Here is a 24,818-nt window from a genome sequence, read left to right on the forward strand (position 1 = left end):
TCCATTACATGTCCAGGGGAGTGACACCAATTGCACATAGAGACCTGATTTTGGACTTGGTGGACTGGGGCATGTGCTTTAGGGACAACGGCTTCTATTCTCTTAATGAGGCTATCTAAATGGGCCTCCTTGGCTACTATCCCATCGACATAGTACCTTTACCTCCTATAGTTCTCTCACTTTCCTGAGTAGACTCCCATTCTCTTGTCTTTTCAGCTAGGTCAACCAAAAAGTTCCAAGCTTCGTTTTCGTTCGCATAAGCTATGAAGCCTGTAGGACACAGACTCTAACATCTGCTTGGTATGGTAGTCTAGTCTATCCCTTCATAAATTATTTGGCAAAGATGCCATTTGTCAATCCCATAATGGGGACACTCTTGGAGAAGGTCTTGGAACCTTTCCATGAGTCTAGAAAATGACTCTTGAGGTTTTGTCGGAACTTCATGATCTCGCTCTTAAGTTTGTTTGTTTTATAAAAGGGAAAAAATTTTCTTAAGAACGCTACCATAAACTGATCCTATGTGGTAATGGAATTAGTTGGCAGCCCATATAACCATCTTTTTTGCTCCATCCTTGAGCGAAAAGGTAATGCATCTAAGTTTAACAGCATCATCACTGAGCTGTTGTATCTTAATGAGGACACAAACCTCTTCAAATTCTCTCAGGAACAAATAAGCATCTTCGGAGGATAGCCCATGGAAGTAGGGTAACATAGTGATGAATTGAGTTTTAAGCTCATAATTGTTCCCTGTGGCAGCTGGTAATCTAATGCAAGAAGGTTGGGCTGCCCCTGGCTGGGTAGAATCTATCCTTTAAAGTAGGCTTAGGTTGTTCTGCCATTCTTAAAATAGGTACTCTTACTAAACGATTGGTAGAATCACGGGTCCACACACTCATGCAACAGAAAATATCCACAACTAGAGTAAGACAAACACAAAAGAATGGAAAGAAAAACTCTTTTTTCTTATTTGATTTTTTTTTTTGATTTTTTTTTGGCTTTTTGGGAGCTTACCAGCAGCGATCCGGGGTTGCTTAGGTCATTTCCTGAGGTACTGCTACAGGGCGAAACCTGTCTTTATCATACTGTGAGGTATGGCGACCTTCACTGATACAACTATTATTGCAAGTTGATATCTTCTTAGGAATTCAATAAAAGAAAAGAAAAAACAAAACAAAGCAAATAAAGCACTCCGATTTACCAAAAGAAAGCGAAAAATAACATTAAACTGTCTCCCCGGCAACGACGCCAAAAACTTGTTTGAGATTTTAAATGTAACCGCAAGCGTATGGATCAGTGTAGCTACGGGTCGAACACAGGGAGAGCAACCACTTTATTTATTTTTTTCTTTTAATAATGCGAAAGTGAATTGATTAATGGTTGTGATCTAATTCTAATTACCGTCCTAAACATATGTATCTAAAATAACGTTCTAACTATTCGTCATCTAAGAATTTAAAGACGCAAGTCACGTAATTAAAATTAAATAAATAAATAACTGAAAATAAATAACCTACGCAATTAAAATTAAAAACAATAAAGGAAAAAAATGCTGAAATAAAAATAAAGTAAAAGAAAGGGGATAAAGCTAGAGAGAGACTCACAAGTAGGTTTTTCTACTTAGCCCGAGGGATGCATCATAATATGAGCTTCCCTACTTGACCAGAGAGTCACTCTTACAAGGGTTACTCTACTTGGCTTTAGGGAAAGGGAAACAATTAAAATAAAAACAATAAATTGATGGTTCTATGGCTAGGAGGGACAAAGCCAACACATACACTAGCCGTGAACCTTGGGGGAAAGGAATAGCAATAATGTAATGACTGAAATTAAAATCCTAAATTAAGAAAGAAAGGGTAGCCAGAAGAGGGAATGAGAGGGAGGAGAGAAGATTACTGAAGGAGCCTACTTACTTGAATCAATGCTTGAACTTGAAAGCTTGGGTGATTTGAGATACTACCAGTACTAAAAACCAGATCTGGAATAAACCAAATCTGAAATTTCTAGTACTAGAGAAAACAAATCTTAAATTTAAAAACCGAACTTGAAAAAAAAAATTGCTTCACGGCTCGTGATCTTGTCACCTAGATCTAAGCCTAGAACTATAACTTTAAAAATTACAACTCAATTGCATAAATCATAAACATAAAGGGCTGAATAAGAATAAAAGAGTGCTTGCATTAATTGACATAAAAAACTATTACAAAAGTGATTAAAACAAAAATAAAGAAGAACTAAAACTAAAGAGAGTGAGAGATGGAGAGAGAGAAGAAAACTAAGCATAAACTAGAGAAGAAAACTAAGCATAAAGTAGAAAATAAACTAAGGGGAATAATAATAAATAGGAAGGGGGAAGGGGCTTTTATAGGGCTTTTGTCTTGCCTCCTTCCTTCTACAAGTCTTCTTTAAGAAAAGAAAGAAAATAAAATAAAATTAAATCTTGGTAAAAATCCTCATTCTCTGAGATATTGTGTGAGGAAAGAGAGAATCTGTTTCCAAAATCAACAAATTCTATTCCTTCTTTGCAATATTAACTAATATCTTGTAATCTTGATTAAATCATAAAGGAATCTCTGCATAGCATCTTCAAGATCTTGTGAGGTGGCAAGGAGAGAGAATAATCTTCAAGATTTTGTAGGAGAGAGGATGTGGTATCAATGAGTGGGTCCCACCTTTGGACTGGTTCTTGATTCACGTTAAGCACTTTCTCTTGTAGACTTGGAAACTGAAAAAAAACAAGAAAAATAAAAGTAGTACTATCCAAAGTGGGGCAAAATGTACACTTACATCCCTAAGATTTCACACATTATTGTGCTCATCTGTGTCTTTAGGATTCTCACAGTTCAAGCAGCTAGCCTAACTGAAAATAGAACTCTTACCTAAAGAAGGATTTAAAACACTGAAGCTGCATGAAAAATCTGCAAAAGGGCCTGTACTCAAGTGGTACAGTGTAAAATGGAGAAGAACAATCACATATGTAAGATGTGCTGAAAATCTGCCTTGTTATTCAAAACTTGCACTCACTCCAACTCAAACTACTCAACTGAAAATAGAAACTTCAATCTTCAACTTCTGTACATCATGCTTGCTATATAATTGCTTCCTATTTTGTGGATCCAAGGTTGTAGTGCTTCTTCAAGGACTTAAATTTGCTACGAAGGCTTGGCATGTCTTGTATTTTGGTGGAAGGCATTCCAAACATGAAGGTTTTAACTAGATGATGGACTGGAAACTATTTGGAGGCCATCACATCTGACCAAAGATGTAGAATTATGATTCTTCTAAGAACATCTTGTGATTTTCTCGTTTACCATCTGTTTTTTTTTTTTTTTTGGGGGGGGGGGGTGGTGGTGGTGTGGGTGGTGGGGGTGAACACCATTTGGATGTTTTATTTAATTCTTTGAACATTTCTCAAACTTACATGTTTTTTATTATAACTTGAGCTGCATCATGATAAATTTTGAATCATGAGATATGGTTTTAGCTTGGTTTCAGGTTGTTTACTTCTGCTACCTTTTGCCCTGGCACAATCAAGAAAATGCATGCTTCTGTACCACTCTTGACCTCTCATTTTCTCCATCTCTATTTCTGAACTTATCTCAGCCTTCTCTGTGATGCATATTTAATTCGATTGTGTTTTATTTTTTGAGCTCTTCAAACCAACAAAATTTTTTAGTATTCCATTCCACATCTATATGGTTCTACTCAGGTGACTCAGTGAGATTGATCTAGCTTTCAACAATATGTAGCTTCTCTGACATGCTAAGAACTGTGGCACATTAACTTATGGAATTGGAAAGAGAGTTCAAATTTGAAGGATGTTAGGTAGCTCAAGATCTTGGTGGTCTGGAATCGGTGGAAATACTGGATTTGATTCAGGCATATCTTCGGAGAATCCAGGTCAAGAATGCTATTGTCGTTTGAAAGAAATTCAACAGATTCACTATTTAATGGTTTTACATTAGGTCTATCAAGTTGTCCAAGATTTCTGACCTCGAAGTTAAATGCTATTGAGATTGCCCTAGGCCCCCTTGTGGCATGTTTGTGCCTTAGAAATGGATACCCTGGTGGTGGCCAGAGGGATACAAATGGTCTCCTCACCATTGGTAAACCTAGAAGAAATATTGAAGTATTAGAACATGAAGATGCTTATTGGGCCCTACATTCTACAATGGTGCTGTGCCACCCTTTCAGAGAATTAAAGAAATAGAAAAGAAACACTGGATTTTCGTAGACTACCCCCATGAATCATTTTGATCAAGTGTGGCTTGCGTCTAGTAGTTGCTAGACTGAAGGAAAACTTGTCTTCTGTGTGGCCAAATGGAATTGCCATCACTCTTGTCCATTGCTCGCTTGAGTGTTATTCAGGTTGCAGTTTTGAGTATACAGGTTGGATTGGAGAGGAGAGAGAAAGATGGGTTCTCTACTTTACTGAATCCAATAGTTTACTGAATATGTTGGATTATACATGAAATGGAATGGTCCTTAGCACCTGATAGAAGTCGGGCACAAATGTGAATGGACGACAGATTTGAATTTTCATTAAAAGAAAGGGTAATTTATAGCGTCATCCCTTGGAGAATGCCACAATTATAAGAACACCCAATCTATTTTATCAAATTAGACTCAGACCCCTACTGTCAGTCACTGTTAAAGAATATACCTTATATGTTGATGTCAATAACAATATTCTATTTTAAATACTAAAATGCCCTTATTAAATATGAAGTATCCAAAATACCCTTGTAATAAGTTCCTATTTCACGAAAATCCATAGATTTGGTCCTCCTTCCACGACCCCATTCCACGGGCAATCATTGAGAGCAGCGGCGACTGACAGCGACCTGCAGGACCTCGTAGTGACCAGGCGAAAACCCTTTGTGCTTGAATCGTGAGGGTGGTCTGGAGGTGCCGTCGTCGAGGGTGGTCTGGGAGCAAGTGAGGATAGAGTAGTTGGCCAGGAAGCATAGGATTCGATCCAGCATCACTGAAGAATCTGAGTTTTGGGTGGGCAAGTGAAGGGCGATCTCCGAAGGAGAGACCTGTGTCCTAGCACCAGCCTCGGCGATGATCTCCAGAAGGTCGAGGTCGATGGCGGATTTCAGCACCATGGGCAGCACCGAGAAGATGGCCTTTTGCATCTCATACAAATATGCTTCCTCCTCCTGTTGCTTTTCCTGGCTGGGCGACCTCGTCTCCACCTGCTCTACTGACTCAAGCCAGTCAGGACGATAACAAAAGACAGACATTGAAGAAATTATCTGCAAGTTCTCATCTTCCTTGACAGAAAGAACGGTTCCAGAATGAACAATCAGAGGTTGAACTCGCTTGTCAAAAGCAATCATTTGGTCAACAAGGTGCAGCCATGCCATCCTAGCCTGCGATGCAACACCAGTGACACTATCCTCCTCCAATTGGCCAACATGAGAAGGGAAGATTTCTTTTGCCAAGTATTTTGATAGTGAGGCTACCATTGCTGATATCCATTCTTCTCTACAACTGTAACCCACAAGCCTAGCTTCATCAACCAATGGTTGCAACAACTCATGGATGGAATCAACAAAATCCCTGGTAACCTTATATACAAAAGCAAAAATAAATTCTGGTTTATCTACCCATTTCAAGAAATGGCGTTGGGATAATAATGAGATAGGGTTCACTAGTTCCTAGATTGCCGAAAGTGGTTGGTGCAGTGCAACTTCTCGGTTATGTCCCTCAAGTTGCTGACATTTCCGCTGCCCTTGCACTTCCTACAAACTGCACAAGGTAATTTGGTGAAATAGAGGGGGTGTGGTGAAAATAGGTAGGGGTGAAAAGGAATTGGGTTAAAATGAGTTTTAGTGAAAAATGGTATAATTGTCATTTTACCTCTTTGACTTAACAGTGACCGACAATGGGGGGGTCTGAGTCTAATTTGTTGAAACAAAAGAGGTGTTCTTATAATTGTGGCATTCTCTAGGGGGTGGCGCTGTAAATTACCCTAAAAGAAAAAGGTTATCTGTAGAGGGTACACAACAATACAATACATCGTCTCACATGTTTCTTTTTTCTAAATTATTTCTCTCCTCACCTGAACATGTGGGTCCCATGCAAATTGATGTGGAGTTTGAGATTCCCCCCTACACTGGCAACATGGGCCATGCCTGCTATGGGGTACCTCTCGGACTTGGATCCTCTAGTGCTTAAGTGCGATCAGCGTGCATTAGACAGCTAGCAACACTCGGGAATGCACCACTGGAGACTGGAGAGAATCTGGTTTGATTAAGAAAAAAAGAAAAAGAGAATTGAAATATTACGAACTAAAGGACCATTAAAATTGGGATGATAAAATTGTGTGACGGCCCTCCCTTCTTCACACTCCCAATCGTCAATTCAGTATCAATCTTGTAAGATGGCAAAGTTTTGATCAGTTATTTAACAAATTTTCTTTAGCTTTCATTAAAACCGGGTTAGAGAAGGATGGCTTGGACGAATTCCACACTTTTTGGACAACTTGGCCTGGTTTAAATTCTCTGTCCGGGAGTGTAGCTTTCACCGCATTTTCTCATAAGGGAGAGAGAGAGAGAGGTTCACAACTGCAAATAATCTGGACTCTTCATTCTACGGTTAATCGGACAAGAATCGAGTCCGAGATTGAGACGAGGATGGTAAGGATGGTGGTATTTTTGTAATTTTACAAACAACCTTGAAGCATATTTTAATTAGGTAAAATAGCAAGGCTGGCAGGGTAGGGCATTTCCGTACATTGGGAGATCGTCTACTGAGGCCCACTAATCATTGGAAGATCTCCACGTCTGCTCTTCTCGCATCAGGCGTAGTCCTTTCGCTGCTATGTGCTGAGATAATCGCCAAAATACCAGCCTTCTATCCAATAGTATTCCATAACGTGGCATAATCAGAGTGGAAAAGCCGCCTCAACCTAAAAGGCCAGCCAGCTCTTCTGCACGTGCTGAGAAGCGTCTCTGTGAACTATACACCAACCTCATTTTAAAACCGTCCGATCGATATCTTTGGGCATCATATCTTTCCATATACAGTCTAACGTTCGGGATGGGCACATCACCATAAACGTGAAAAAGCAACCTCTCTTTCAGTGTAATATGTTTCTGAAAAGCGAAAACTTCGCCATCCCTAATCAGACGCTGAAAAAGGTTATTCTGAAACGCATTCACTTCTTCTTTTCCTCTTCTCTCCCCACTTGTCCTTTTTTGGTTCCTGTTTGGATGGCCACCGCAAGAGGGAGACGAGCCGCCATGATAACTCTCGCCTGGTCTTCCATCTCGGTGGCCATTTTGTTAGCGTTTCTATGCCCATTAATCCAAGCTTCTCGGCCCAGTAAGTCTCTCTCTCTCTCTCTCTCTCTCTCTCTCTTTTCTTCCATATCTTTGTGTGTGTCTGTTTATCTTAATGGTTGACATTGGAGTTGGTGTTCTTTATAATCAGGTTTTCATGGTGAAACGGAGATGGTAGAAGACAAAGTCTCATCACTGGTATTAAACCGTGAAAACTGGACTGTTTATCTATCAGTTGCTTATTGCTTGTTTCACCACAGAAATGGGTTTTCTGTTTCAGGTTAGTAAAACTGAAACCCTCCTGTTTCAGAGGCATCATCAAAACAGAGGATCTTCTTCAAGCTCTGTTTTAGACTCAGCAAGGCAAGTCCCAACTGGGCCTGACCCTCTTCACCACAACGGCTTCCCTTCAAGACCATGACAGCTCTCATGACGCTTTTTAAGATATCTGTTAATTTATAATGAAACTAATGTGGGTTTTGCATTAACTTATCAAATGTGGGTTCTCAAGAGTTTTCCATTTCTGTGTCTTTTTATCTTTTCTTCTCCTTGTACAAATGAGATTTTACGGGAGGCAGAATAGGTTTAATTTATGGATATTTATAGAAGAACTTATTCTTTTTAAATCTGAATTTCACACATGTTCAGTCTACGACTCTACAAATCTTCTTCTCCCTTTTCTGTTTTTCTTGTGGAAATGGTTTGATGAGCTTGCTTGCTGCAGTGTTTGTGTTTATGGTGATGTCCACTAAAATACGCCCTGGGCTTTTTTTTTTTTGCTGAGAAGAGGTGGGCTACTTGTTACTTTACTCGTGTTGCCTTTTTTTTAATCAATTTTAACTGGAGACGGGATATTTCCGTCATTGTATTTCGCGTGAAGGATGTGTGTTTCTCTCTCGGTCGAATTAAAGTTTTTCTATGCGATGGTATCAATTTGATTGGATAATCAGAAAAAGGAGACTCTGATGAGCCAGAACTCTCTCTCTCTTGGCAAGAAGGGTGAAGTGTTAAGTATTGTTTTACTAAAATTGAGGAATGTGAACTGATTAAAATTTGAGCTCAAGGCGGGTTCAGGAGGCTTCTTGGGCCAAACTAGGACAATTCGGAAAAGAACAAGAGTTCTTTCTTTAATCATCTCCCATTTGTTTGATGGATAAAAAGGGGCGAAAAATATTTGAAGGTGGATTTCGCATATTATGGGTTGAGTTGACAAGGAAAGGAAAAGAGATGAATTAATGGAATATGTAAATTTTAGTAGGATAGGATTCTATGAAAAAGAAAATAAATGGAGATGTTGTGGAATTTTATAGGAGAGAGGAAGTAGGAGGAGTCAAATAGATACAAAAAAAATTTTCCAGACTTTGAAAGTGAGTGAGGTGGGAAAAGTAAAGTGTTGATAACAATCATTACATTTAAGGGTAATTTATAGTGTCACCCCCTAGAGAATGCCACAATTGTAAGAACACCCCTTATGTTTTACCAAATTAGACTCAGACCCTTTACTGTCAACCACTGTTAAGTCAAGAATTAAAATGATTATTATACCCTTTTCACTAAAACTCATTTTAACCCAATTCCTCTTCACCCCTACCTATTTTCACCTTCACACACACACACACACACACACACACACACACACACACACACACACACACACACAGAGAGAGAGAGAGAGAGAGAGAGAGAGAGAGAGAGAGAGAGAGAGAGAGAGAGAGAGAGAGATGATGGATCCATCGTTCCTCTGATGCTGTCAAACCTCCATCTCTCCCCTCGAACTCATATGCACCAAGCAGAAGTACCACCTCCTCCCCGACAGTAATCCTCTCCTCCACCTCTGATCCCTGTAATAGCCAAGCCAATGGTAGCAGCAGCTCAAACAAATACTTGAAAGTGAGATTGCTCCACATAAGCCCATTTCGTTCCCCCTCTCAATCTCTCCACTTTGATTCTCGTCATCTCTCCACTATGTTATCGGCTTTGTGTAGCCGTAGAAATCCAAAGATCCCTTTTGTTTCCAGAGCTTCTTCTCTATTAGGCCAATATTTTGTGGATTTTAGGATCGGAACCCCACCTCGAAAACTCCTCCTTGTGGCCGATACCAGCAACGATCTGATTTGGGTTAAATGCTCTACTTGTCACAACTGTAGCAGAAACACACCGGGCACCGCCTTTCAAGCTCGCCATTCTACTACATTTTCACCGCTTCACTGTGTTGAATGTGAGAATATTTCTTGTATTTCATTTACTAGGTAATAGTATATATACATGAGTACATGAGATAATAGTTTGATTTAGTTACCTATGGAAGATCGGATTACAATCTGATTCTTCCAAGAGTAACAATACACAATTTCTATGTTTCCAACTATAGAAGATAGGATAATAAGAAATCTGAGATCTTGTGGAACTTGATATCACATGTGAGATTGCGATGCTGATATGGAAATCTTATCACCGAAGTAATCTTATTACCCAAGTATCTGTGAGCTGGAGCGTTGATCAATACTGGACAATACACCCCCTCAAGTTGTAGGTAAAGGAGACTGAACCTTCAACTTGTCCCTCAGGAATTGGAATCGGGCGGTGGAAAGAGGTTTAGTGAGAGCATCAACGAGCTGATCAATTGTGGAGATAAATTGCACAGTCAGCTGACGGTTGGCCACATGCTCGCGAACAAAGTGGAAATCAATCTCTACATGTTTGGTGTGAGTATGGAGCACCGGATTGGCCGATAAATATGTGGCACCTATATTGTCACACCACAGGATTGGGAGGCCTTGAATAGGAAAGCACAATTCTTGAAATAGAGATTCCAACCATATGAGTTCGGCAGAGGCATTTGCTAATGCTTTGTACTCAGCTTCAGTTGAGGAACGAGCCACAGTTTTCTGTTTGCGAGAGGACCAGGAGATCAGGTTTGGCCCAAGGTAGATGGCGTAAGCACCAGTGGACCGACGATCAGAACAGCTATCAGCCCAATCGGCATCTGAGAAGGCCTGGAGCGTGGCCTTGGAAGAGCTCTCAACCAAGAGACCGTGGGAGCAACTTTGCTTGAGATATCAGAGAATGCGCTTGACATGACTCCAGTGATCCATAGTTGGGGCATGCATATGTTGACACACCCTATTCACAGCGAAAGCCACATCTGGACGAGTAAGGGTCACATACTGTAAGGCGCCCACAGTGGAGCGATAGCAAGTTGGATCATCAAAGGGAGCACCCCCTGAAGGTGATGTCGATTCTGTCATAGCCAGAGGAGTGCGAACCGGTATGCAAGCAGTCATGCCTGAGTGTGCCAGTAGGTCATGGATATACCTAGACTGAAAAAGAAGAATACCATTGGGTTGTGATACTGCCTCAATGCCCAAAAAGAAACCCGAGGGGCCAAGATCTTTGATAGAAAATTTAGCCGCAAGTTTGGTAATTAGAGCAGTGACATGTGCTGACGAATTGCTTGTGACAAGTATGTCATCAACAAAATCAAAAGATATAGGAGATGGCCATTAGACTTGTAAATGAATAAAGATGGATCATTCTATGATGCAACAAAACCCAAATGAAGGAGGAACGTGGAGAGCCTGTGAAACCACGCTCGAGGGGCCTGTTTGAGGCCATACAAAGCCTTATGTAGGCAGCACACATGATTGGGCCGATTGGGGTCTGTAAAACCCTGGGGCTGAGTCATAAACACCTCTTCTGTGAGGCGACCATGCAGAAATGCATTATGGACATCAAGTTGGCGGAGCGACCAGCCTTGAGAGACAGCTATAGCAAGTATGGAACGAACAGTGGTAGCCTTAACCACTGGGCTAAATGTATCGGTATAATCAATCCCGTGCTACTGGTGAAACCCTTTTGCGACTAACCGAGCTTATACCATTCCAAGGACCCATCTGCTTTGCGCTTAATGCGGTATACCCATTTGCATCCGACAAGGTTCATGTGGGGCAGGCGTGGGATGAGGGACCAAGTGCCATTTTTTATGAGTGCATTAAACTCCTCAGCCATGGCAAGGCGCCATTGAGAGTGCTTATTTGCTTCAGAGAAACAAGTTGGTTCAGGTATGGCAGGAGCGGTAGTGGACAAAGCATGTGGGGTAGGGGGTTGTTTGTGAGAGCGCAGGTGCATAGGGTGAAGGCGTGCTGGGTGAGCAGATGGTAGGGAAGGTGGGGCCGGGTTAGGATTAGGGACGGTGGAGGTAGAGGGTGGGAGAGAAGGATATAGTGTTGGGGCATTATAGAGTTCCCTTAGTGGTCGAGTGCGGGTTGTGGGGGTAGGGGAGGGCAATAAAGAGGAAGTGTGAGATGGAGGGGTTTGGGGTGATGGGGGGGTGATAGGCGAGAGAGGCAATGGAGAGAGGGGGGGCGGTGTTGGTAAGGGATTACCATAAAATGGAGCCTTATTGGGGGCAGAAGCCCAGGGAGAAGATGGTGGGACCAAGGGAGAGGGAACCACAAGAGGCAGAGAAGCAAAGGGAAATACACTCTCGTCAAAACGAACATGATGAGCGATGTATGTCCTATTGGTAGAGAGATCGAGAGACCTATACCCTACATGAGAAGGAGAGTAACCAAGAAAAACACATTGAACAGAGCGAAAATCCATTTTATGGTGATTATAAGGATGGAGATAAGGGAAGCATAGACAACCGAAAACACGAAGAAAAAAGTTGTCAGGTGTCCTGTGATGTACCAATTGAAAGGGGAAAACATTGTTTGAAATCCGGGTTGGCATTCTATTAATGAGATATACTGCAGATTCAAAGGAAAAATGCCAAAAGCGATGAGGAATGGAGGCTTGAGCAAGCATGGTAAGGCGGGTCTCAACAATGTGTCTATGTCGGCATTCAACAAAACCTTGCTGCTCATGCGTGTGAGGGTAAGACAAGCAATGGGCATTGCCAAAGGATCGAAAAAATTAGGGGAGAGAGCGGTATTCCCCACCCCAATCAGTTTGAATAGCCTTTATTGTTCTAGAAAATTGCCTTTCAACCATCACTTGAAATTGTTAAAAAACCAAGAAAACTTCATATTTTAATTTAAGAGGATAAAACCAAATGAATCTACTATTATCATCAATAAAAATAACAAAATACCAGTGACCATCAACAGATAAAGTGGAAGATGGTCCCCATACATCACTATGAACCAGATCTAAAGGAAATAAACTACGAGAGAAAGTTTGCTTTAAAGGTAATCTACTGGCTTTGCCCAATTGGCAAGCGGGACACACAGAGGGAAGCTTGGTGGAGAGACACGGCAAGTCATTAGTGCCAATCATGAATCTGAGAAGGTCAGAATGAGGGTGACCAAGTCTTTGATGCCAACCATGGAGAGAGGTGCGTGTAGCGACGTGAGCAGCAGGGGAAGAAGGCAGAGAAGAGAGAGTGTAAAGGCCGCCACTACTTGGTCCTGAAAGAAGAATCCTCTTGGTTACCTGATCCTTCACAAAGAAGTGAGAGGGGTGAAACTCAAAAAAGACATTATTGTCACGAGCAAAGCACTGAATAGAAAGGAGGGGTTTAGTAATGGAGGGAACATGTAATACATCACATAAATTAAAGGAATGAGAAGAAGAAAGAGAGGGTAGGAAGAAGAACCAATACTGGATATGGTGAGGCCCTTACCGTTACCAACTTGTAGTCAATCATTGCCATTGTAGCCATCATAAGAGGATAGAGAATGGATGTTAGGAGTCACGTGATGGGTCGCGCCGATGTCGGGTACCAAGTGAGGGCGATGGATGGTTGATAGTATGGTGGGTGGGAGGGAGTAGGTAGTAGGGGCGGGTTGGAGGTGAAGTGAGCAGCTGGCCGAGGGGTGGGATTAAAGGTATGATAGGGTTGAGGTAAGGGATAGCCAGGGTAAGAGGGAGGACGATAGTAACAGGTATTGGTGTTGTGATTAGTTCGGTTGCAAATGGAGCACCACATACGTGTACCTTGCTGGTGAAAACGGCCACCACGACCACCACGTCCACGTCTACTGCGACCACCACATCCACTTTTCCCAGATAGAGAGGAGGGAGAGGTGGAAGGGGTATCACGCTGAGCGGTGTTTACTGAAGCAGAATCCGTGGATGGTGGAGGATCAATGCCATATGTTGGGCGAGCAGAGACCTGATTCATGAACTCATGGCTGAGAAGCATGCCAAGGAGATCAAAATAGGCTAGTGGTTCAGAACGCACGAGCAGGGTTGGAACTATGTCACGAAGATCTTTGCGGAGAGCACGTAGAATATGGAGACAGAGGTCAGTCTGTTTCAGAGGGGAGCCAGCAGCAGCAAGCTTGTCAGAGAGAGATTTGGATCGTTGCATAAGACTGGTGACAGATTCGTCAGACTTCTGAGAGAGATCCTGAAGTGCAAGATTGAGTGACATAATCCGGGTATTCGATGCAGAGCCATAGGCAGCGCAGAGAGAGTCCCAGATTTCTTTGCTCGTATCTTTGTCGATGATGAGAGGGAGAGCTTCATTGGATAAAGAAGAGATAAGAAGACTCATTATCAAAGAGTCTTGGTCATCCCATTCAGAGGCAGTAGGGAGATTTGTGGGTCTGGGTTTAGTGCCGTCGAGATGGCCAAACAATTTTTGTCCCTTGAGAAAGGGCCGTATTTGAGCACGCCAAAATAGAAAATTATTGGACGTGAGTTTTATTGAGACAAAGTGATGAGCACCCATGATTGCAAGTTGGGAGGACTTGGGGGAAGTTCCTGCGACATGGTGATGAGATAGAGGAAGAGAGGAGAGAAAAAAAAAAAGGAGAGAGAGGGGCGATGGCCTATTAGGCTCTTGATATCATATTGAATGTGAGAATATTTCTTGTATTTCATTTACTAGGTAATAGTATATATACATGAGTACATGAGATAATAGATTGATTTAGTTACCTATGGAAGATCGGATTACAATCTGATTCTTCCAAGAGTAACAATACACAATTTCTATGTTTTCAACTATAGAAGATAGGATAATAAGAAATCTGAGATCTTATGGAGCTTGATATCACATGTGAGATTGTGATGCTAATATGGAAATCTTATCACCCAAGTATCTGTGAGCTGGAGCGTTGATCAATACTGGATAATACACTGCTACGACAAAGGCATGCCGACTCTTCCCTCACCCGCTCAAACACTAGCCCTGTAACCACACACGACTCCGACAAGTGGGTTTTTCTCCAAAGAAACCACTACATTGAACACAAGCTCCAGACGAGCAGCTAAGCGGAAAAACCTTATTTTTGGGAGTGGATTTCACGTCTCTCGTCCAAGTTTGTCAGGTTCGAGCTTTAATGGCTCCCATGGAGTGATGTGTCTAGGTTGAGGGCCAATCTCCTTCTCCACCCAACTGGGTAAACAGTTCGGCAACAAATTCTCTTACTGCCTCATGGATTACACCTTATCCCCACCTCCGATGAACTATTTATTGATCGAAGAATCACCAGAGTCAATCACGAAGAAGAAGAAGATGAGATACACTCCATTGCTGACCAACCCTCTCTCCCCAAACTTCTACTATGTGGGGATAAAGAGCATTAGTGTCAACGGAGTAACATTGCGGTTCAACCCTCCGTTGGGCCATCGATCAAGAGGGTAATGGTGGCACCATAATCGATTCTGGAAAACATTAACCTTCTTGGCAGAACCGGCTTATCGACATATTCTGAAGGCGTTTAATAAGAGGGAGAGGTCACCAAGAGCAGAGGACCCAAGAGGAATCTTGGATCTCTGTATAAATGTGTCAGCCGTGGCGAATGAAAGGCTACCTAGATTGGAATTCAAACTCAGTGGTGGGTCTCTATTTTTGACGCTGGTGAGTAACTACTTCATATATACTGCGGACCAGGTGAAGAGCTTGGCTCTGCGAAGCGTGGACATGTAGGAAGGTGGGGTTTCGGTGATAGGGAACCTAATGCAACAAGGGTTCACGCTGGAGTTCGACAGGGACAGGTCAAGGCTCGGGTTTTTTTGGCATGGGTGCGCCCAACAATAAACCCGCATAATAAACAAGTCAGAACATTTTGGTATTTAAGATAAAATATAATTGTTGACATCAGCATATAAGGTATATTCCTTAACAGTAACTGACGGTAGGGGGTCTGAGTCTAATTTGGTGAAATAGAGGGGGTGCTCTTATAATTGTGGCATTCTCCAGCGGGTAGCGCTGTAAATTACCTTACATTTAATGATCTTGTCTAGTAAGTTTCTCACTCTATTTATCTAAACACTCATATTTGTGGTAGTATGTGGGATTTCCATTTACTTTTTCTACTTTTCTCCGTCATACGAACAAGGCTAACAAAATTCCGAAGTATTCAATGAAACAAACAATGGATTGCCAACCTATCAAATGTGCCAATTTAGCAAATCCCTTGTCAACACCACCTTAAATTCCACAAATGGCTTCTTGAAGCTCATGAATGATGATGTTCTGAGGCTAGACAACAACTACATCACAAATTGGAACATCTAGAGCTAGCCCAAAAAATGCATCCAAAGCCAGTTTAATTGTATGAAAGTAACCCATGTACATATTAACTAATCACCTTATTAAGGGCTTTCCTTGAAGGGCCTGGATTCTCTCCAATGCCTCAGTGTACTCAATATACATCGAATGACTGATAGCACCTAGACACACACACTAGCCATTGGATGCGCACTGGGCGCATTGACGCACCTGAGAGGATCTGAGTCCTTCCTTGAAACCAATTTGGAAAATGTGGACATAAAATTAACAATGAGAAATGAGCCCACGAAAAGTGGCTGATGGGCCTAGTTGAATCCCTCTTCATCCATTAATCCATCATTTGGACCACTTCCACCACTTGGATATTAAAACCATTCATTTTGAACTTCGGCCCATTTCTTCATGCAGCTCTTCCTTGTTAGACCCATGTCCACCTTTCCAGTGGATGGACTTCTGACCGAAGTAGCCAATAAGGTCTAAATATAATTTAGATTACAGAAAACATGGAAGTTTCACTACCTTTACAAGAGGCATGATATCAAGCGGTTAGTGAAATGCATGCATTTAATGTGAACAATTTATACACACAATTATTACACATTGTTGCATATTATTATTTATAAGAACTCATTGTGCTAAGATAGTCATTAGACATCATTTTCTTATTTTCCTATCTTGAGCATGATGTATGTTGATATGGCAATGAAACATCGCAACTTCAAATGTTAAGACTAAAACATTGGAGGAAACCAATGATCTAATAAATTTGAAAGTGAAAGCTATTACCGTTCGCAATTGATAGACCGATGCATTAGTGTGTATTTTTGGTCGTGTGAATCAATGATGTGATAACTTTGAAATTTGAATATTTAAGAAATGGTATACATTTTATGATGTTGTCTAAATTATTGATGTGTTAAATTTTGGTCTCAAATTCACTGATTAGGCTAAAATTTATGTGTGAATAGAGAATAATGGAGTTTACTTGTCAATAATATTTCGACTCACCTCATTTACTACAGATTAAATCTGGCATGAGAGCACCGTTTTTACCCCATGGTTGTTATTGATCCGTTTCAATCACATGGTAGTTTATTCATCTTATGGAGCAATTAATTCTAGGGAGAGATTGTAAATTTAAGTTCGCAAATTTTGATCATCTAGTTTTTGCTTGCCACCTTTCAGGTTTTGTTGCGGTATAACATTTTGCTTCGCACTATCTAGATTGCTTTGGACTATTATGGCGATCCATTATAAGTTCTGCTTGAGTCTTAGACGATGAATAGTCAAGTTTTTGCGTAATTTCAATCCGAAGTAAAAATTCCACATGTCTTCAATCATCCTAAAAAGGAAAGTATTTCAAAGCATTATGGATCTCATATTGCTAAAATTTGTGGGTTCGGTAAAAATAGTCACCCAACTGATATGTTTGAGTATTACAAAATCCTGGGAATGAAGAAATCCTTGTATTTTCAAAATCTCTAACAATATCACTTCTATTTGTCCATTGTTTTTAGTTAACTAGACTACCATGTTCAGACTTCAGAGCACATGCATGGCGTTGCCTATTCGAATTGCCTGCACACTGATATGAAGATTTCTTATTAACTGAACTTTTCAGCAATGTTATGGTCATCTTTCCATATTTCATAGCGATTAATCTATTAATGCAAGAATGTCATAGTCTACAATGAATAGAAGTGGGGAATTGATTTTCTTAAAAAATAGGCAAAAAATGTAGTAGTGAGACTACTGAATGGCCAGAAAGTTCTCTTGTACAATGAAACCTCGACTACATTGTCTAAGCTAGAGGCTTGTAGGTGCAGTGTTGTAAATTCAGTGGTATTTCAGCTAGCAGTATAATTTTTGGGGGAGAGGATTGAGCATGGTTTTACCCATATTAGCAGTTCGATCAACCAATGGGACCTGGGATGGGAAAGGCATGTGGGTCATTTTCAATGGGACGGAGAGAGAGTGACATAGGCTGGACACCCTAGCATCGTGCTTAGCTTTTTTCCAATTTTTTGTTCCTTTAAATCCATATTTGTCGACCTAGAAAACAAATATATCACCATATTAAATCACTTGAAACAACAATAAAACCCATAGTGTTTTGTTTTTACTAACGACAATAATAACAACAACAAACTTAACCCTATCCCAAGTTAATGAAGTCGGCTACAAAGATTCATGCAAAACAAATAGGAAAACACTGAGGTCCAAACATAAAGGGGCAAAAAAAAGGCAAAATGACATGAGAAAAAAGGAATGATATCAGAGAAGTGAAAGAGAAATGAAAGTAAAAGGAGAGAGAGTACAACTTAGCAAGTCAAGATAAACTCAGCTACATGGATCCTTGCCCTCCAATATACTCTATCTGATGTCATATGTGGGACAAGACCTAGGCTATCCATATCATTCTTCATAATTTTTCCCTTGGTCATTTTAGACCTACTCCTATGTATTTTGGCTCCATCAATTGTAATCATATCACTTTTCTTTACTAGGTCATTTCTAGGTCTCCATTGAATATAACTATACCACCTCAAACAAGCTTGTCGTTAATCAGGGCAACTTCCAAATCAGTTTTAATACGTTCATTCTTCATCTTATCATATTCCTAATTTTACTTCGTATCCATCTTACGTCCTCAATTCTACTATACATAATTTTTTTTTTTGTGAAAACGAATCTATTGATTTCGTGTGGGGCACATGGGGGTTGGGGAGTTACAACTTTCCATTAACCATAGAGTGGAATTTGGTAGACTATCTTACATGAATTTGATAGTGCCTTTTGAGCTAAGGAATCCGCTACATGATTTGAATCCCTAGAAATAAAGGAGAAAATACAATCATTGAACCAAGTAGAGAGGTGAATGATATCTGAGAGAATAGGCCGAATGGCTAAAGGAGCTTTGTTGGCAGATCTCTATATATAATTGATGACCTCCTTGGAGTTAGACTCCACTTGAAGAGCTTCAACTCCCAAGAAGATTGCCTCTAAAAGTATGCTACGCATTGCAAGGGCTTCCCCTTCCAAGATGCTTCCAAAACTTGAAACTTCAGACACCGCCAAGAGAACTAAAGTGCTAGAGTCTCTAATCACAATACCCAACCCACATTTGCTATAATCTGGGCTCCAAGACGCATCACAATTTACCTTTATGGAAGGAGTCGTAGGAGGAGCCCATTTGGTCTTCTCTATGTTGTGATAAGCAGCCTGTGAAATGTTGTTTTGAGGGCAATCTATAACAGAACAAAATTCATGAAAAGCTTGAGACGCCACTGATATGACCTCACCTGGATCCCATTTTTTCCTGCCAAAGATAGTATCATTTCTAGCTTTCCAGATTATCCAAGCAATGAAAGAACTAAGACTCACTGCTTCCCTCCATTGCTTCTTATCCATGTTTTGGGGCCTACACCATCCTTCAATCCATTTTGGAGTAGAGAAATCTAATCTTTGAGGAAGTCTAATGGATAAGGGACACCCAAACCAAACCGCTTTAGCAAAAGGGCAATGGAGTAGTACATGGTCAATAGATTCTGGCAGTGTGCCACAATGTGGGCAACGGGCATCACCTTGGATCCTCCTTTTACAAAGACTATCTCTAGTAGCTAAAGCTCTAGCACATGCACGCCATAAGAAAGACTTAATTTTAGGCAAAGATTGACATCTCCATGTGGATCTCCAAGTGGAAGAGGCAATAGAATCCCACATGTTCACATGAGAAGAGGATGCTTGATCATTGTTTATTTGTTGCTTGATATTGCATTGGAGGTGGTAGGATGATTTAACAGAGAATTGACCATCCTTGGAGGCTCCCCATACTAACTTGTCATGGTCAGGGAATAGGGGGAGGTGAATTTTTAGGATAGTAGCTCTATCTGTTGGGCTGAACCATCTCTCTAGCATCTCTAAATCCCATTTCCTTGTAACATGATTTATGATATCAGAGACTAGATGGAGAGGCAGTCATCTGCACAAGGGTGTTATAGCTGAAATCTGGGAAGGGAAGAAACCCCCTTATCATGCCAAATACTGATTTGATCACCATACCCTACCTTCCAAAGTAAGCCTTCCTTAAGAACTTTCCTCCCCTCCAATATACTCCTCCACGCCTAAGAAGGGTTATTCCCCTCTCGAGCCTCTAAGAAGGTCATCTTAGGGAAATAGAGATCTTTCATAAATCTCGCCTTATGGTGATCAGGATTAACAAGTAATCTCCATGCCACTTTGCTTAGTAAGGCCTTGTTTTATAGAGCAGTCTCTAAATCCAATACCATTGGAGTCCTTCGATTGGCAGAGCTTTTCCCAAGCTAACCAATGAATTTTTCGCTTATCTTCCTTATCCCCCCAGAAAAAATGGGTTGCTTCTTTATGAACTAGATCATGTATGGATTTTGGTATCTTGAAATGTGAAGCAACAAAGTTTGAGAGAGGAAGGAAAACCGATTTGAGTAAGACTTCTCTCCCTGCATAATTGAGGAATTGTTTAGCCCATCCATGAGTTTTCTTTGTTGCCTTATCTCCAATAGTATGAAAAAAGCTCCATTTTTTATAAGCCGAAGTCTGTAGGTAACCCCAAATACTTAGATGGTCCATCCCCATAGATAATCTTTAGAACTCTAGAGAACCATCTCTTCAATCTATTTGCCATGTTAGGGCTAAAGCAAAAGGATGACTTCTTCAAATTTATAGATTGACCGCTGGCTTGAAAAAATAAATCCATACAATCTTGCAACCTATGAACCTCCTGCAACTTCACCTCCATAAATAAAATGCAGTCATCAGCAAACAAAAGGTGTGTAAGAGGGTGGGGTCTATTCTGAATTTTTAGGTCATGAATCTGCTTAGCTACCTCAGTTTCTTGAAGAACACCACTCAAACCTTGACCACAAAGAATAAAGGGAGTAGGGGAGAGGGGGTCTCCCTGTTGAATCCCTCTACTTGGTTGAATAGTGCATCTTTCAGCCCCATTCACAAGGATAGTATAGTTAACAGATGTGACACAAGTCATGACCAGATTTACAAACTTATAGTTAAATCCCAGTCGAGATAGAATTCGAGAGAGGTAAGGCCCTCTATTCTGTTATATGCTCTTCTCATATCAAGCTTGAGCGCCAGAAGACGTTTCTTCCCCTTCTTTTTCCTTTTAATGTAATGGAAGGCCTCATGGGCCATGAAAATATTGTCTGAGATTGATCTTTCAGGGGTAAATGTTGATTGTGATTCTGAAATGAGGTGGGGAAGAACTGATTGAAGACGGATAGCTATGATCTTTGAGATAACTTTAATTGCAACCCCACAAAGGCTGATCGGACGATAGTCTTCCACAACTTCAGGGCATTGCTTCTTTGGGATTAGACATAGTAATGTATCATTGCAATGTGGGGGTAAATACCTTGTAGAGAAAAATTCCACAACAAATACAAACAAATCCGAGCAAGTTAAATCCCAAAAAAGCTGAAAGAAAAGAGGGGGATAGCCATCGGCACCTGGAGATTTTAGCGGTTTCATTGCGAATAAGGCTTGTTGAACTTCTTCTATGGACGGAATGGAGCATAGCATTTCATCCTCCTCATTAGAAACGCCTGGTCTTAAGGTGTGGAGAATTGATTCCAAGGCTGCATCGTTGATCCCCTCTGATTTAAACAGATCTTGATAAAATTCATTAATTTTATCATAGACGCCTTGTTCATTCGTAGTCCGATCACCCGAAGGAAGTCCCAGCTTAAGAATGCAATTCTGTTGCCTCCTCTGTATAGTGCATGCATGAAAAAATGATGAATTTTGGTCACCTCCTTTCAACCAGTCAACCTTGGACTTTTGCCTCCATAGTTCTTCTTCACAGGCAAGGGTCTCCTCCAGCTCTTTACTAATCTGATTTTCTTTTTCTTGGGTTGCAGCCATTATTGGAGATGATTGGAGTTCAGCCAGAGTCAACTTTAGTTTCTTGATCTTACTTTGAATGTGTCCAAAGCATTTGTTATTCCAATCACAGAGAAGGCCTTGGCAATGACTCAATTTCTTGTGAAGAAAAGTAGCAGGTGGACCTTGTTGAGGACTATCCCATGCTTTCATAATCACTTCCTTACAACTTGGGTGTCGGGGCCACATTGATTCGAATCGGAACGGACGGGGTCCTTTACTTGGTCGACCATTAGTGTCAATAAGAATTGGAGTATGGTCTGAGCTGATTGCTGCCTTAACCAAAACCACAGCCTCTGCAAAGGACATACACCAGTCAGCATTTGCCAGTGCTATCAAGGCGGATTCAAATATTTTCCAATCCCAACCGTTTATTACTCCACGTATATACTGGGCCATGAGCTCCCAGGTCCATGATACCACATGCTTCAGTCATGGTATGAAATTGATAGACATCTCGCCCTCCTTTGCAGTTGCCACCGTCCTTCTCCCTCCATGAAAGGAAGGAGTTAAAATCACCACAACACATCCAATTTCCTTGACGAGTGTGGCTAATATCAATTAATGCATCCCAAATCTTTTGAAGGAGGGATCTCACCGGGTCCCCATAGACTAGAGTAAGATAAAAATCAAGGTGGTTGGTTGAACTGACTAAACAATCAATAATTCTGGAATTTCCAGTTATCACATTCATTGAAACATGATCATTCCATAGAACTGAAAGTCCACCTGCTAAACCTGAACAGAGAAACACCATTTCATCTTCAATCTCTTTTGAATAGAATGCAATTTGTCATTAGAGCTCCTAGTTTCCATTAAGAAAATTATATCTGGTTTATCCTCTTTGGAGAGATTCATTAGTGCCCGAATTGTAGGGGGCCTCCCCAAACCGCAACAGTTCCAACTAAGTAACTTCATGATTCTCCGTGGGGCTGCTTCCCCCCAGCCGCCATGGGGTCCATCAGTAAAAAATCCTTCTCACCCTGATTATCCTCTACTAGGCTTTCAGTCCTAGATGTGCTTGTATTCCTCTGCCTCTTTATGTTAATCCTCCTTAAAGCCGGCTCAATATTGTTCCGTTGCTAACAGGTTTAGGAACAGAACTTGGTTGGGGTCTAGCTTTCACTTGGGCTGAGAAAGTTGGGCTGGAGATGGATTGGTTCATTTCAGGAATTCGCTGCTAGGCTTGGATATGGTTGGTTTGTATAGGTGAGTCCATGTTTGGCCTTAAGTCTTGGGTAGGTGATACAGTAAGTGGAGATGGGTTAAGAACAGTTTGTTGGGCTGGAGTAGTGGGGTTTGCAATGAGGTAATGGGTTGGATGTAAAGTGGGCCTAATAACATCCATAAGGGGTCCTGGAGTAGCTTCTTGGTCATTCCCTGAAAGAGACACATTTGCAATATGGGGTAGAAGGGATAAGAGGAGGGATGGCACATCAATTGGTGGTAATCCGTGTGATGTAGAAGGGAGGTGAGGCAAGGGGAGTTGTGCTAGGATGGATGTGAGGTTCTGTGATGAAAGGATAGGTGAGTAATGTTGAGGTAATGACTGGGGTGGGTTAATATCAATATGGCTTGGGTCCAAGGAAAATGATTGGGTTGAGGGTAATGGACAAGGTCGGGGTAAGCTGTTATTTGCAGAATTGGCAACAGATATGGTGCCAGTCTGGTCAGTTGGAGGGGTATACGCATGCAGAGCCTGGTGCAAGCTGGTGAGGACATGTGGTAGGGGAATAACAGACGTGTCAGAAGCAGTACTTGTATTGATCCTACCATCTTCTCCGGGTAGAGAATAGTCTGTGTGGCCATGGGTGGTAGAATCGTCGACCGGTGATGATGCATGGCCACTCTGTCCTCCTTGGTGTGCGGATGCATGATTTCTTTGACGGTTGGCCAGATTTGAGTCCTTGTAAAGCATGGTCGGAGTCGACTCAACTAATCATTTATCCGGTACCGAGCCCCGTATGTTGGGACCAAGTCTTTCAACAGCTCTAGCTGACGAAGGTTCACCAGATTGATTGCGTTGCATAGTGAAAATCTCAGGGCAGCGAGAGTCCCTATGGCCTATTAGACAACATCTATAGCAAAAGATGGGTAAACGCTCATACTTAACTTTAATCTCCATCTTGGCATCGGATCTCCTTTTACTCAAGATAATTTGCCGAAGAGGATTATGAATATCTATTTGAATCCGACACCTTAGATATTGAACGCGAGCTCCAAACTGAGTACCTTGAATGGCCATGGACTTCCGAGGGGTGCCAATCATGGTTGCTAGTTGAAATGAAAACTCCAATGAGAAGAGATCTAGCGGAACATCATGAAATTGCACCCATAGTTCCGTGAACTGGAATAGCCATCCACCATTGTCCTTCCATCGTTCTAGCATCAGAAGATTACCATTTACTGCCCATGGTCCTTCCTCGAGGACGTTATCTAAATCAGTAGGGTGTTGGAAATGAAAGAGATACCGATTCAGGTCTATAGGGGATATCTCGATAGGTGCTAATGTGTTCCATGCTGTTGGTAGCGCTTCCATTACTGCCTGCTTGCGAAAAGGTTTCCCTGGAAGTATGTAACCAACAAGGGTATTAGACCAAATAAGGGTTGCCGTATCTTCCACTGTGTCATCTACTTCGAGAACTTCATCCACAAACGGGTCCGAGGGTTCTGGATGTCGAGGGCTTTGGCCTCGGCCACCGCCTCTACCATGGCTTAGATGCATATCTCCAATGAAACTATGCAACACAGAGACACCAACAGATAGGGAGAATAGGGCCAAAGAGGAGGAAAAACGACACTCACGGAGGAGGAAAATAAATTGAAAATCTCAGTCCATTAACAGGGACCAACACAGAGACGCCAACGACTCCTCTGAACCTTAAGTTAATATCCATAAATAGAGAGTCAAGTGAATGACTCATTATACATAATTTTTTATATGACATTTTTTTATAGTCCAACATTCTATCCCATATATCATCATAAGTAGTCAGAACAACCATCTTATAGAGCTTTCCTTTTTTTTTTTTTTTTGGTAAAAATAGAGCTTTCCTTTTTAGTTTTCTCTTTTTTACGAATGCATCATAAGTGAAACAGCAATAAATCATTTCTTATGTTTCACAAGT

At 41.3% G+C, this 24,818-nt stretch overlaps 2 protein-coding genes, 1 long non-coding RNA gene and 1 pseudogene across 3 annotated transcripts; 2 read left to right on the forward strand and 2 right to left on the reverse strand.

The window, feature by feature from the left end:
• Positions 1–7,365: 7,365 nt before the first annotated feature.
• Positions 7,366–7,953, forward strand: LOC122061427. Its single transcript, XR_006134645.1, has 2 exons — positions 7,366–7,487; positions 7,570–7,953. It is a non-coding gene; the product is annotated as an uncharacterized LOC122061427 (long non-coding RNA).
• A 1,073-nt stretch (positions 7,954–9,026) lies between these two features.
• On the forward strand, positions 9,027–15,282 carry LOC122060656 (annotated as a pseudogene).
• A 3,405-nt stretch (positions 15,283–18,687) lies between these two features.
• Positions 18,688–19,167, reverse strand: LOC122060657. Its single transcript, XM_042623779.1, has one exon. It carries the CDS (start codon positions 19,165–19,167, stop codon positions 18,688–18,690), a length of 480 nt encoding a protein of 159 aa, XP_042479713.1.
• A 4,462-nt stretch (positions 19,168–23,629) lies between these two features.
• On the reverse strand, positions 23,630–24,415 carry LOC122060658. Its single transcript, XM_042623780.1, has one exon. The coding sequence runs from the start codon at positions 24,413–24,415 to the stop codon at positions 23,630–23,632; it is 786 nt and encodes a 261-aa protein (XP_042479714.1).
• Between the last annotated feature and the right edge of the window lie 403 nt (positions 24,416–24,818).

The sequence above is a fragment of the Macadamia integrifolia genome, chromosome 14 (genome assembly GCF_013358625.1).
Source record: "Macadamia integrifolia cultivar HAES 741 chromosome 14, SCU_Mint_v3, whole genome shotgun sequence".
NCBI lineage: Eukaryota > Viridiplantae > Streptophyta > Magnoliopsida > Proteales > Proteaceae > Macadamia > Macadamia integrifolia.